Raw genomic sequence first — 12,997 nt, 5'->3', positions numbered from 1 at the left:
TCTTGCAAATTATTTATCATCCAAAACTGTGTTCCACAGGAGATATCGCTTGTGTGAGATCGGACGATATCTCCTAGGAGATATTGGTTTGGCAGTAAATTTGCACAATGCCCTGACAATGCTATGACATCATGAACTTGATGACGTCACAATGCTATGACATTTCACTGCAAACCTAATGCCAGTGCTGTGTTCAAAAATCTACATTTTTCATTGGAAATAATGAAGAATGATTTTGGATGATAAATATTAGCTCACCCTCGTGTGTACAGATGTCAAATATATCAACACTCGTTGATAAATGTAAAAATATCTTCGACAGGTTTTTGATATCAGTAGGCACTTTGCGAGATTCTCTATATATTCATATAATTGTCTTTGTTTAAGATGTAACAACCCCGTTTAAATTATGTCAGCCACAGAAATCTCTTGTCCTGTAGTATATCTGCCATGTCCTTCTTGTATCTGCTGTAAAACCTGTCCAGCAAGACACGGGTCTTTTCAAGCATAGATCCCTTAAGTATCTTCTTCTTACTGACCCGTTTATGAGGAATGTTGGCAATGGAAGTAATCCACTCTTCGGTGTAATCTGAAACACATTTTCACCTTGAATGAGATGTCCTCAGCTGGGAATAAGTACATGGTAGTGATTCGGTTGATCCGGTGATCTAGTAGGTCTTTGGACGATAGAATGAGGATTATATCCTTCCAACCGTAAAACTGAGCACCTCAGTGTGACAACTTGAAATATATTTGTGTAAGGGGAACAAAAAGGAACTCACTCAGATTCAGGTAGTTGAACACTTTTGTTAGCTGAGCTTTCGGATCTTGATCATGGTCCTCTGTTCGCAGTATAAGGAATTGCTCTCTGGGGAAAACCTTCAGCCATTCTCTCATGAACACGGAATAACATCCGAGGAATATACGTGTCTGTGAACGAAATGTACATGTTATGAGGTAATTGTTCTATGCCGTTTTATTTCAAATGTTGTACCGGGTAAATGTTTGAACTGAACGATCAAAATCGCCTTCAATTCAAAAAGATGAACACAAGTTCAGAAGTAGTTTTAATCTGAAACTTTAACACGTATGATCGCAAGTCAAACCATGGTGTCAGTCGTTGTCAATAAGAAAAACACATCAGCATAACATATTGCAACATTAGAATGCAAGTCAGCATCTTCTGTGACCACTGTCACTGATTATTGCAGTCATGCGTCTTCTGTTCATGGAGAAAATTAGTCGTTTGATTAAGCCAACCCACAGCTGTCGGCCTTGTTAGTACGTCATCTGGTTGCCATTTAGGGCCAGGGTCTTTTAATACGTTGCATCAATTTTAGTAACAATTGTGTCATTGGCCATTTTTCGATGTTAATATTAGATTTTAGAAAAGACTTACGTAAAACTACGTAACGATGCTTGGACATTTCAGTGAGATTTTTCTCTGTATTGCGTTTCTGACATTGTCACTAGTCAAAACACATGTCCTACCCGAAGTCTTCTGGCTATGTCCAGGCTGTACAGACATTGCTCCACTGTGTGGTTCTTCATGCAGTTTTCCTCGATCTGAATATCTCCAGTCACAGCTTCATGGAAATCTGCAGCTGAAAGTCCGCCCATCATCATGTAGTCAGAATATAATCTGAAATGATATGGTATACATGTGTGAATAAAAAATGAGATTACGGAAGATGGCCTGATTGGTCAGAAAGTTCAGAAGTATTTTCTTTTAGACGGGATGCTGAGGCTTCTGAAAGAAAATAGGTCATATTGCTTTGTTTTATTTTGTCAGCTGCAGTGCAGTAGTTATTTATAATTCAAGTCACTGATATTTTTCACAACAGTGAATGGTATACGTATACGAGGGCTGGTCAAAATGTTCCAGGCCTACCTAACTTCTAGACTTCTGACACCAGCTAATCTTAGGAGTGTTGTTGGACGGTGCTCAAGCTTCATCAGTATTTCCAGTTTTTTTTTACTCAAATATATCAACTAGCTCGAAAGCAACAAGTGCTTGAAGCATACAGGGTTATACATACGAGTACAGCAGATTTGAGCTCGTCATTACCGGCATAGCGTTTTCCACGTAAATGTTCCTTCAATTTTGGAAATAGGTGAAAGTCGCTTGGGCCCAGGTGAGGTGAATATGGAGTATCAGGAAGGTCTTTGAAGCCACATTCATGTACTGCAGACTTTGCCAAGAGGTGTGAGACAAAGCATTTTCATGTAAAATCAGACATCCAGCCCTCAACATCTCTTACGTTGTATTTGAATGTATAGTCCAGTATTCGTCAAGGAAAAATTGTCAATCCATCGGGCGCAATATTTATTTTTAATAAAACTCTAATCTTACTTCTGATGCAAATTAGACAATTCAAAGGTGACGTCCCAATATCAAGCATGCTTCTGTTCTATCTTTCCAGTCACAATGCTGTGAAAAGGGAGCGAAAATTCAATAACAGAAATAGACTGATTTGTTTTATCAAAACAGAAAAGATAACATTTTTATAGTGTATATTGACCTATATGAATGCCGCAAAGCAGTTTCGCGTGAAACTTACAGTGCAAGTCAGGTTTGTGATTCTGAAGCTGCATATGGGCCTGTTCCAAAGAATAAAGTAATTTTCCATGATGCCGGCTATATAATCCAGTCCATGGATGGACATTATAGTGAGTTTAGTTTTACACCGCACTCAGAAATAGCTATATGGTAGCGGTCTGTAAATAATCGAGTTTGTACCGGTCATTCCCGTGATCAACAGTATGAACATCGATCTGGGAACTGATGACACTGAAGTCAACGAGTTTGACCACTGATTCCGTTAGTCTTATGCCTTTCATGGCAAACGTGGGTTGCTGAAGGCCTATATGTTATCCAGGAACTTCACGGGTCGACATTATGGTCAAAGCTGACACTGTTCATTCATAAGGAGATGTTGGATAATCATTACATTCATTGAATGATATATGTTTCTTATCAAATATTAAGACACAAATTCACACACTGGCGGTTTCGAGTGCGAAGTAAATGGCCTTGAGCGGCGAACAGAAAGTATTCTCCTTCATTTCCCTCCATGCGATGCCATTGAAGAAGCGGATAAGAATTGGTCCTCATCAATCCATGTTTCGCTTAACGAAATTGGATGCTCAGAATCGCCGATTTTGTTTGACAGATGGCATCGTATCCCAATAACGTAGATCGACACTGTTGATCACTTCGTTGTCTGGCCCAGACTCAATTAGTTACGGACCACCATTATAAAGCTGAAGTGAGGCGTTAAACTAAAGAGAATCGGTCAATCCCCCATGTAAAGCAGGGATGCTCCTACAATGCACGTATGCTTGGAGCGGTGCCTAGTTGCCTTGTTATCATGCTGTGTCACAACTTGACGCGTGCAAACGTGCACAAACTATTTTGTCTTGAAAACCCACCACCTAATCATACCACACCCACCAGATACGATTGAGGGGGAAAACAAAAGTCGTGAGTGTTACTGTCATGATTACTGTCATGATTCACAGTGTCAGGATGTCAATACATTTTCTTGTTTTATCCGATCAGCAACACCAAAAACAAATATGCGAGGACGAGCACAGCATAAGTATGTGTGACTTTTAGTTTGTTAAGAGCTTTCCGTTTTCAACTCCAGACTACATTTAAATTATTTCAAAAGTTTGTCTTTTAGATAGGCAATTTGGACCTGCTACTCTAACCTGCCCCAGTAAGTACGTGTTGACCTTACCTTCCAATATTTTGTCAATATAACTCCTCGCTCAAGTAAACTGGCAGATGTTGCTTCTTCTACCTAATAATTAGCAGGCACTAGTTCTATCACTGGACTGTTAGTCACCATTACTTAACATTACCCACTTGCCCAATAAAGGTCCGTTTGACTCGAAAGGGAGGGGTGCAGAGAAACGGACAGCCAGGTGTGCGAGAAAGGAAGTACGGCACAGCACAGATAAATAACTTTATCGGCATTTGGGCAGGTGCTCCTCGAACACCTGGCTGTCCGTTTCTCTGTACCCCTCCCTCGTAATAAATAGTTGACTGTGTCGATATTTTATTGAAGGTTTCTTAAACTACTTTTGTTAATATTCAGGACACAAATTCTGCAAAATCCTCACAGAGTTGATATGAGTTTTTATTATTATCAGCATTTCATTGCCAGTGGGTATTTTAAGTTTATTAGTTTTCGAGTTAGATTGCCCTTCATCGGTCCGGTTTTGAGCCATGCATACGATTGTTGAAATACAAAAAAGCGTTGAAACACACAAAAAAGTTCCCACCTGTCAGTTGGATTTCTTAAGATGAGGATGAACTTTGGGTCTGTATACACGTGTCTCATAAGATGGGGTGTCAAAACCACCGGTTTCTCTAATCCTGCATTTTGGGGTATTTTGGGCCATCCTCGGAAATCGCTAAAATCTGATGGAGATCCGTCACCTAAGGACATGAGACAGTGAGTGAATGAGTATGTTATAACAATGCTGAAATAAATATTTGTGTTAACAAAGCATGCTTTATCGATAACAACTTCTTGTTTGTGGCGACGTTTCCAGGTAGATCCTGAAAGTGTTGTCCGATTTGTGTGACTTCAACTAAATGGAGATCAGATAACTGCCCGCGCCATACGAGCACACTCACATCCGCGGGATCGATCACAAAATGCCACCCAAAAAAATACCAAACCTCAGCAAAGGCCGGAACCAAACCTTAGAAGACCTATACATGGCCAGTGCCCGATTTCACAAGGACCGAGTCACAAAACCGATACGGACACTATATCTTAATGGCTCAAAAGCTGACCGATGAACTTCAATGTAACTCGAAAACAAATAAGCATAGCATACTCAATGAAACGCTGATCATAATCAAAACATCATACTGACTGTTTTTTGCCATAATGATAAAATAGTTGTTTAACAAACTATCTTTAAAATGTTTGTACAGTTCACTGTTTATTATGAAGAAGGAGTACAGAGAAAGGCACACATAAATTTTAACTCAATCACTCAACTATGTGAAATATTGGGTTCACAGTTATTTATATTTGCACAAATGCTAACGTATTTCACACAAACGTCCATATTACCTCATTGAGCTTCTATAGGTACGGGTCTGACCATACAAAACAGTGTTATACAAGCGGATGCGTCACCAATTTCTTTCGTTTAACCGGTGGTAAGTAATTCAGACACATGTATGGACGCTTCAACGGGAAAGCATTTGCTTGAAATCTTGCCTTTCATATTGTGGTTTAAATTTTTTCCGGTTATGAAATATATTGTTCCTATTTTCCGGTGAATTTGCATTTTCACCTATAAGAGCATTACTGATGATTACTAATAATAGAAGATCTGTAAACAACAACAGCCACAAAACATTCTTCCAGACTAAGTTCAGTCAAGGGAATACCTCAAACTAATATTCAAGTCATATTCTAGGTTGCTTTCCTATTTGCACATAGTCGAGGTCGATGAAACACCAATAAACTGTTCATCTAGTGAAAGCTACATGTTGTTGATGTGTTTCAGAAAACGACTTCCACCCGTGTTCCGTTCCCCAGTAGAATTTCATTGTAGTCATATATATCATATCAAATGAACATATATTCCAAATCTAATAAGTATGACACTGAACGTGTGTCTGTACTTGCACCTGAACATACTGGAAGATATGTCTAACTTGTAAAAAGAGAAGAAAATCTCCTCTTCGTTTCAGTTTAGGTGGAATATGGGGTGAAAATTGTTATCAATAGTTTCGCTATTTAGTCAGTCACGCCTATCAAACAAGACGTATTTTAGTTTTACCATGGCGCACAGGAAAGGTCTGTATATACATAGTTAAACATACGTAAACCGATGGGAATGGGGGATTCCCTGCGTGGATAAAATGCTTGCAGTACGTATTTTGTATTCCTTGTCCCATTCCGTATTTTTAAATTGTCTAGTGATTTATACCATTCATCACGTCTACTACCTGTGATCATGTTGTGGTAGCCTGCTTCTGTACTTGTCTCTTCTATCCGTTGTGTGGCTTCAGCAAACTGATCTTGAAAGCAGCTGAAGTTGCACGGCGCAATACTTGTCATTCTATTAGTATAACCTGTGAAAATATCAGCGATTTGCATAAATCGTACACTCAGTGAAATAGTTACAGGTTTCTGCTGCAGTACCATATTGCCATTATGAACATATTCTGCAGCATTTTATACACAGAGAACTTAGTTTAGCACACCATGACTCACGCTTCATTGGGCCTCGATCTATTGCCCCTTTAGAGGATCAGGAGGCTCATTGGGGGTATGAGGAGGAGAGTGATGGGTGTCATAGAGTCCTAAGCACGTTACACTCAATACTGATCTTGTAAGACACACACAATGGCATTTTCATTTTTCACAATGGCATTTTTCAAACACTCAAGGGCCAATCTTGTACAAACTTGCATGAAAATCAATGCTTGTTGATTTGGGGTATTTTTCAAAAGAGATTAATAAAATCAGCATGGAGTCAGATGATCATACGGGTCATGTTTTTCCAACGTGGTTTTATGTACTTGTTGAAGTCCTATCATTGCAGAAATACAGTGTTTAATTATTAATACGCTCTTTGAGTATAAGTGGGTATTTGGCCAATTCAGAGGGACCGACGTCAAGGCATTTTGACTCAAAAGGGATAACTGTTTCAAATCGCGAACCATGAAGGCTCTTTTTAATAATATAATTTCTCATTTAATTACTGCATTTTGAAAATAATTAGATTTGTTCAATGATTTGTAAATAGATAAATAGTTCATGTTTGGAAGTTTGTGTCAGTAACTTTCGATTGTGAGTGGCTGCACCTTCAAAGTGGGTTAAAGTATTGTAAAATTATAGTCCTCCTGAGAGGATATGTAGGTCCCAAAACATTCATAGTAAACTGAAAGGTTTCCACGGTTTTAATCACAGAAACGCTTCTTTTAATAAATGGATACATTTCCTAAATTACTAACGACTGAAGGAATGGTGTCACGATAAATTTTACCTCACTTACCCTGACAATTTGACATACGGTTCCTTACTGTTCTCTAAAACCACTTGACGAAAGCAGAACCATGAAGGAGTAATTAACACCTCGTCATATTTAATTCATAATTATGTGTCTGATTGGCATATTTATGTGCACATGATTTCTGTTTGCCCTTTCGGGGCACCATACTTTGATTTGAGATAAGAACGCTCCAAAATAAAACATGAACACATGCAACATGTGCACCCATTTAGCAAATATTACATTTCAGTGAACTGTTCGTACAGCTAAATAACCTAGAAAATCCAATCATTGTTGATAAGAAAAACTTGGGTTCTCTACAGAGGTGACGTCTTCTCAAAGATAACCACGACTGGGGCTATTGCGAGAGATGTTGGTTGTCATCCACTGACGTCAGCAGACATCACTGACTATCAGACGTCCAATTGGTATCCTCAGAACGCAAAGCAGCAGGACTAGCATGTTCACATTCGACGTCACTGGAATGTGGGGAAGGTCAGCTAGTTGGACGAACGTAGAATTCTTGATTGTTGTTCACGATAATGGCCGAGTTCGTCTTTGGCTACATATACTCAACGGCATATCCTGGGAGAATTGATTGATGGAGGTGCCTCTCAAATGACTCTTGACCTTGTTATAAAACATGAATGGACAATGGGAGAATTGATTGATGGAGGTGCCTCTCAAATGACTCTTGACCTTGTTATAAAACATGAATGGACAACGGTACATCACCGATATCCCAAACGGTTGTCTTCAAGGATGACACGTCGTGAATTTCCATGTCAAGAGCCTCTACCCGCCATGAGTCTAGATCTCAGTTTATTGAACGCAACATTAACAAAAGAGATCATCTAGTGCAAAATCTTGATGCACTGGAACATAGTCCGTCAAACCCACACCAGATATTGATATTGTGCATGCTCATTACTACTAATGTAACGTTTTCAGAAGGGTATGCCAAATTAACGACTATTTGTTAAAGGCATATATATCCATAGTTATCAGGACAATGTTTGTTGCTTTGAATAGACCAGTTTTTCGTTCTGGCTGCCGAGTGATTATTCATTCAGGATCCAGTTTTTCGACTTGATGTTAATCTGAGGTTCTTTGCTTGAATTAATAACAACATACTGATACTATGAAACATATTGAATGTTGCGATACTTGCTTCCATGTATATATAGTCTGGTTCATAATTATTGAGAATTTTTCTTCTTACTTTGAGCTATCCTAACACCTGAACTGATTCACTGATACTTAAAACTAAGTAATGGTATAAGGGAGGTAACTCATCTTGGCCTACTGAGTATAGTACAATTAGAGTTACCTCCCCTGAATTTGTAGCAGACGTCATTTTCCTCAGCACTGTCAACAATGTCTGCTGAAGATAAAAGAAGGTTGATTTTTGAGTTGTGTAATCAAGGAATCGATGATGTAAATACATTGGCAGAGAGAACAGGAACTCCTCCTTTTACTGTGTATAGGATTAGGAAGAATTTTAAAGAGGGAAAGGATTTTGGGCACCAGAAAGGAGCAGGGAGACCCAGAAAATTGGACTTCTCAGATCGCGTCCGGCTGGGAATTTAAGCGTCTAAAAAGCAAAGGGCAAGCATCTCCAACATCAGGTATGAAATGATAGAAAGGGGATCAACAGTTGTATCAAAATCTACAGTTAGAAGAAATTTGATTGATCTTGGATGGGAGAAAAAGACTGGAATTCCTTCTCCTCTCATGAAACAAGAACATAAAGACAGGCGTGTTGAGTGGTGTTTGGCACATGAAAACTTTGACTGGGAAAATGTGATTTTTACTGATGAAAGCTCAATACGGGTATATCCCAATAATGTGAAAATATGGACAAAGTCTGCCTCAGCACCGTTGTATCGACGACCTAAATACAGCCCAAAGTTTCATGTATGGGGAGGGATATCCTTACTAGGAACGACCCCGCTGTGTATGTTGAGGGAAATCTGACAAGTCAACGTTACACTAACATATTAGATAGTTTTCTCCTTCCAAGTGCACATGTGTTTTATGGAAATGACTGGATTTTGCAGCAAGATAATAATCCTAAACACACCGCAAAACATGCCAAGCAGTGGTTTCAGGAGAAAAATGTGACTGCATTACCATTTCCTGCATATAGTCCTGACTTAAATCCCATTGAGAACATTTGGGGGATGATGAAGGAATGTGTGAATCAAAAGGGGTTGACAAAAATTGAAGACATGAAGAGAGAAGTGGTCCGATACTGGGACAGCATAACTCACGAGACACTAACCTCTCTGATAGGAAGTATGCCTACCCGTCTTAGACTGTGCCGTGAAGCTCAAGGAGACTTGATAAAATATTAAATTGTTACCTACACAACATGAAAAGGTCAGTTCAATTTCACAATACATTCAATTTTATCTGATTTGTTCTCGTTTAATAATATGAAATGCTTTAGCTATTCTCAATAATTTTGAACCATACTGTATAACACTCATTCCGTACTACTCAGGTTATACCTACAGTCGGACACTCTTCATGGAGCTGAAATCTCTTATGTTTTGGCAAAAACAAATATTTATAATAATACTGTTTGCTAATACAAGCATTAGCAATCTACATTTTAACAAATATACTGTTCACAGTAGTGTTCCAATAATGCCATAATTACCATATCTTCTACGGCACCAGTAGAACGTTTCCTTCTCCCCAAGACAATCGTTGCAGGGGAGGACGTCTTCATGGGCCCTTATGCGGAAGGCGAGGTCGGTAGTTCCCGATTTGCACACGCCAAGAAGATGGTAGTATGGGACGCACTTGAGACGAAACTTCCCATTCTCTTCTGCATACCAGCAGGGATTCTTGAAGTTGGGTAGATATTTGGGTCTTTCCTGTTATATGAGACATGATATTATAGAGCAGCATTTCATTGATGGTATTGATCCATATAATATCACTCGTGCAACAGCATCCTTGGGATTGATGCTCAGCACACAAGCATTGTGGTTCCAGATGAGTAAACGAATCGTAGGCTTACCAGAGTGACTTGAGTTTTACGCCGCACTCAGCAATATTCCAGCTGTATGGCGGCGAGTCGTACCAGACCCAGAAATATCCAGGCGGCTAGGGAACACCAGAAATGTACACATGTGGGGAAACAAATCCCACGGTTCCAGATCACCTTTCGGGAGCCAATAACACTTCTAAAGCAGCGTTAAGCATCGTTACTAATTCTGTAGACATGCGTGTGTAGCACGTTTCCTTCAAATCACACCTGGAATGATGATATATACTGAACATCATTGAAAACGCACCACCCCTAAAATTGTGGATTTCTAAGAGCAGAAGTGAGCAATCTATGTAAATTTTACATATTTGTGTAGACCAATGTTTGATAAAGAAAAGAAGCAAAAAACAATCAAGCAAAACAGTGAAGATTTAATGCAGCTGACAATGAAATAAAGATGGGGTCAAAATGGAAAGTCAGTAGCGTGTATGACCCCCGTTAGCAGCAACACAAGCTGTGCAACGTCTCCTCATTGAACGGATAAGTCTCTGAATATAGTCCTGTGGCACTGCATTCCACTCTTGCTGCAAGGCATTGTCGAGTTCCCCAAGGTTGTTGATCTGCGGACGACGTGCGAGGCGTTGGCCGATGTAATCCCACAAGTGTTCGATGGGTGACAAATCTGGTGACAATGCAGGCCAATGAAGTAGAGGAATGTTGTTGTTAGCCAGATGCTGTATCGAAACACGTGCAGTGCGGGCTCGTGCATTGTCATGTTGAAATGTGTGCAGATCTTGATGCTGGTGAAAGAAGGGAACGACGTTGTTCTGAAGAATGTTGTCACGGTAGTAAACGGCATTCACTCTGCCACGACAAACAATCAGAGCGGTTCTGTGGTGATAACTTATCCCTCCCCACACCATAATGCTGTCTCCACCCCACCGATCGGTTTGCACAACACAATCCTGATGATAACGTTCACCCCGTCGACGCCATACCCGTAGACGCCCGTCAGCATTTCGCAAGTGAAAACGCGACTCGTCGGAGAACACCTCACCATGCCAACGTCGTAACAACCACACACGATGCTGTTCAGCCCATTGTCGGCGTTCACGGCGATGCCTGTCAGTCAGGATGGGTCCAACGTAAGGGCGTCGACAACGTAACCCTGCCGCACGGAGACGGCGTCGGACGGTGGAAGCGCTGATCAAACCACGTCGACCCTGGACAGCGTTGGCGGTTCTGGCAGCGGGCAAGGTTCGATCCCGAATATGGCGCCGTACAATGTCTCGATCTTGACGAGGGGTGGTAACACGTGCCTGACCTGGGCGTTGCCGGTCCCTGCTGGTTCCTGTTTGTTGGTATCTGTTAGCAAGCCTCAGAATGGTCGAATGATGACACCCAAATCGTCGTGCAATGTTTCTGCTTGAAGCGCCGACCTGCAACATACCCAAGGCCTGTTCTCGTTCCTCTGGTGACAATCTTGGCATGGCGAAAAAACTTTACTTACGAAAGTACTGCGAAAATGAGAACGGTTTTGTGCCGAAGGTCATTTATACCCCTGAACAGCATGCTTTCTGCATGCAATTTGTGCCCTTCGTGTGTGATGTGCATGAATTTTGTTGTTTTCATGTGATGTGTTCGATGATGTGTTTTTTACTGTTTTTTACTGTAGAGCGTTATTTACGATCTAGTGTGTTATTATCAAAATTCCCACCATTAATTTTCCATTTCCAAAAGATTCTATTGCCTTATTTCAAAATTTACAGGTATATATTCAAGCCGCAAACAGCTTGATCAGTTAGCGTGCCCTTAGTTGATGCAGTCGTGGTTCGGAAACAATACATCATATTTTCATCAACGCTTTCCTAAACGACTGATACTACAAAGAGAAGTGATTTCTCAGTCCCTTAGCTATTGCAGTAGGTCTGTGAATTGTGCCCAGTGTGTGCAGCATATGATGAGAAACCTTAGTATTAGATAGGCGAAGCATTGACGTGAGCTAATTGGTAGACACGCTTGGTAGAGGATTATGGGAGGCATTCCTTAACCTTAGATGAGCGGAAGGTATAATGTGTGAAGCCAGTTTCCGGTGTCCCACAGTTAGATTTCTAGGATATCGCAAAAACCGGTGTAAAACTCATTCACTTTCGAAATATGAGAAGCAAACTATTTACATACCATACACAGTAGATCCTCTGCCATGTGTGCTCCTGCTCCGACACACCCAGTGCTATGCTTCTCTGGCTTATTGTCCACTTTCTTGGCTTCAGAAAGGTAGCCACGTGGTGATATGATGTTCTTGATGTCATAAATGGCCATTTCACTTTCGTGTTCAGCCACAAACCATAGTAATGCGCAAACAACCAGAACCAATAACACCCACTGTCCCTGTGTGACCTTCATCGTGACTTGCTGGAAAAGGATACATGCTCCAGTATCGTCTGTTTTTTTTGTGGTTAGCTGTTCCTCAACCATATCACTACCAAGTTAATAATATTAATATAAAACTCTGTCAAAGACTGACAGATCAATAACGAATCTTTTGTAGGTGTTATTATGTACTGTTTACGAACACGTGGACGAGTTATATATACAGTAGTAAAAATCTCCCCTACATCAGCACAAAAGGCAATCCCAAATAGCAATCATTCGAACGTTCAGCAATATTCCAGCTATATGATGGCGGTCTGTAAATAATCGAGTCTGGACCAGACAATCCGGTGATCAACAGCATGAGCATCGATTTGTGCAATTGGGAACCGATGACATGTGTCAACCAAGTCAGCGAAGCTGACCACCCAATCTCTTTAGTCGCCTCTTACGACAAGCATAGTTACCTGTTATGGCAAGCATGGGTTGCTGAATGCCTATTCTACCCCCGGGACCTTCACGGGTCTCAAACGTCTTAAACGATATGTGTATGTAGTCTTAATCTGCATAGCTCAAGTAATAAAACTTAAA

General features: G+C 40.5%; 1 protein-coding gene across 1 annotated transcript; it reads right to left on the bottom strand.

The window, feature by feature from the left end:
• Nucleotides 1-407: 407 nt before the first annotated feature.
• On the bottom strand, nt 408-12,511 carry LOC137287712 (carbohydrate sulfotransferase 15-like). The gene is made up of 7 exons (XM_067820101.1): nt 12,215-12,511; nt 9,698-9,917; nt 5,984-6,109; nt 4,291-4,447; nt 1,492-1,642; nt 783-930; nt 408-589 (listed from the first exon to the last, which is right to left on the bottom strand). The coding sequence occupies exons 1-7, from the start codon at nt 12,509-12,511 to the stop codon at nt 408-410; spliced, it is 1,281 nt and encodes a 426-aa protein (XP_067676202.1).
• Nucleotides 12,512-12,997: the final 486 nt, after the last annotated feature.

The sequence above is a fragment of the Haliotis asinina genome, chromosome 6 (genome assembly GCF_037392515.1).
Source record: "Haliotis asinina isolate JCU_RB_2024 chromosome 6, JCU_Hal_asi_v2, whole genome shotgun sequence".
NCBI classification, from domain to species: domain Eukaryota; kingdom Metazoa; phylum Mollusca; class Gastropoda; order Lepetellida; family Haliotidae; genus Haliotis; species Haliotis asinina.
This window is presented reverse-complemented; position numbering and strand designations above follow the sequence as displayed.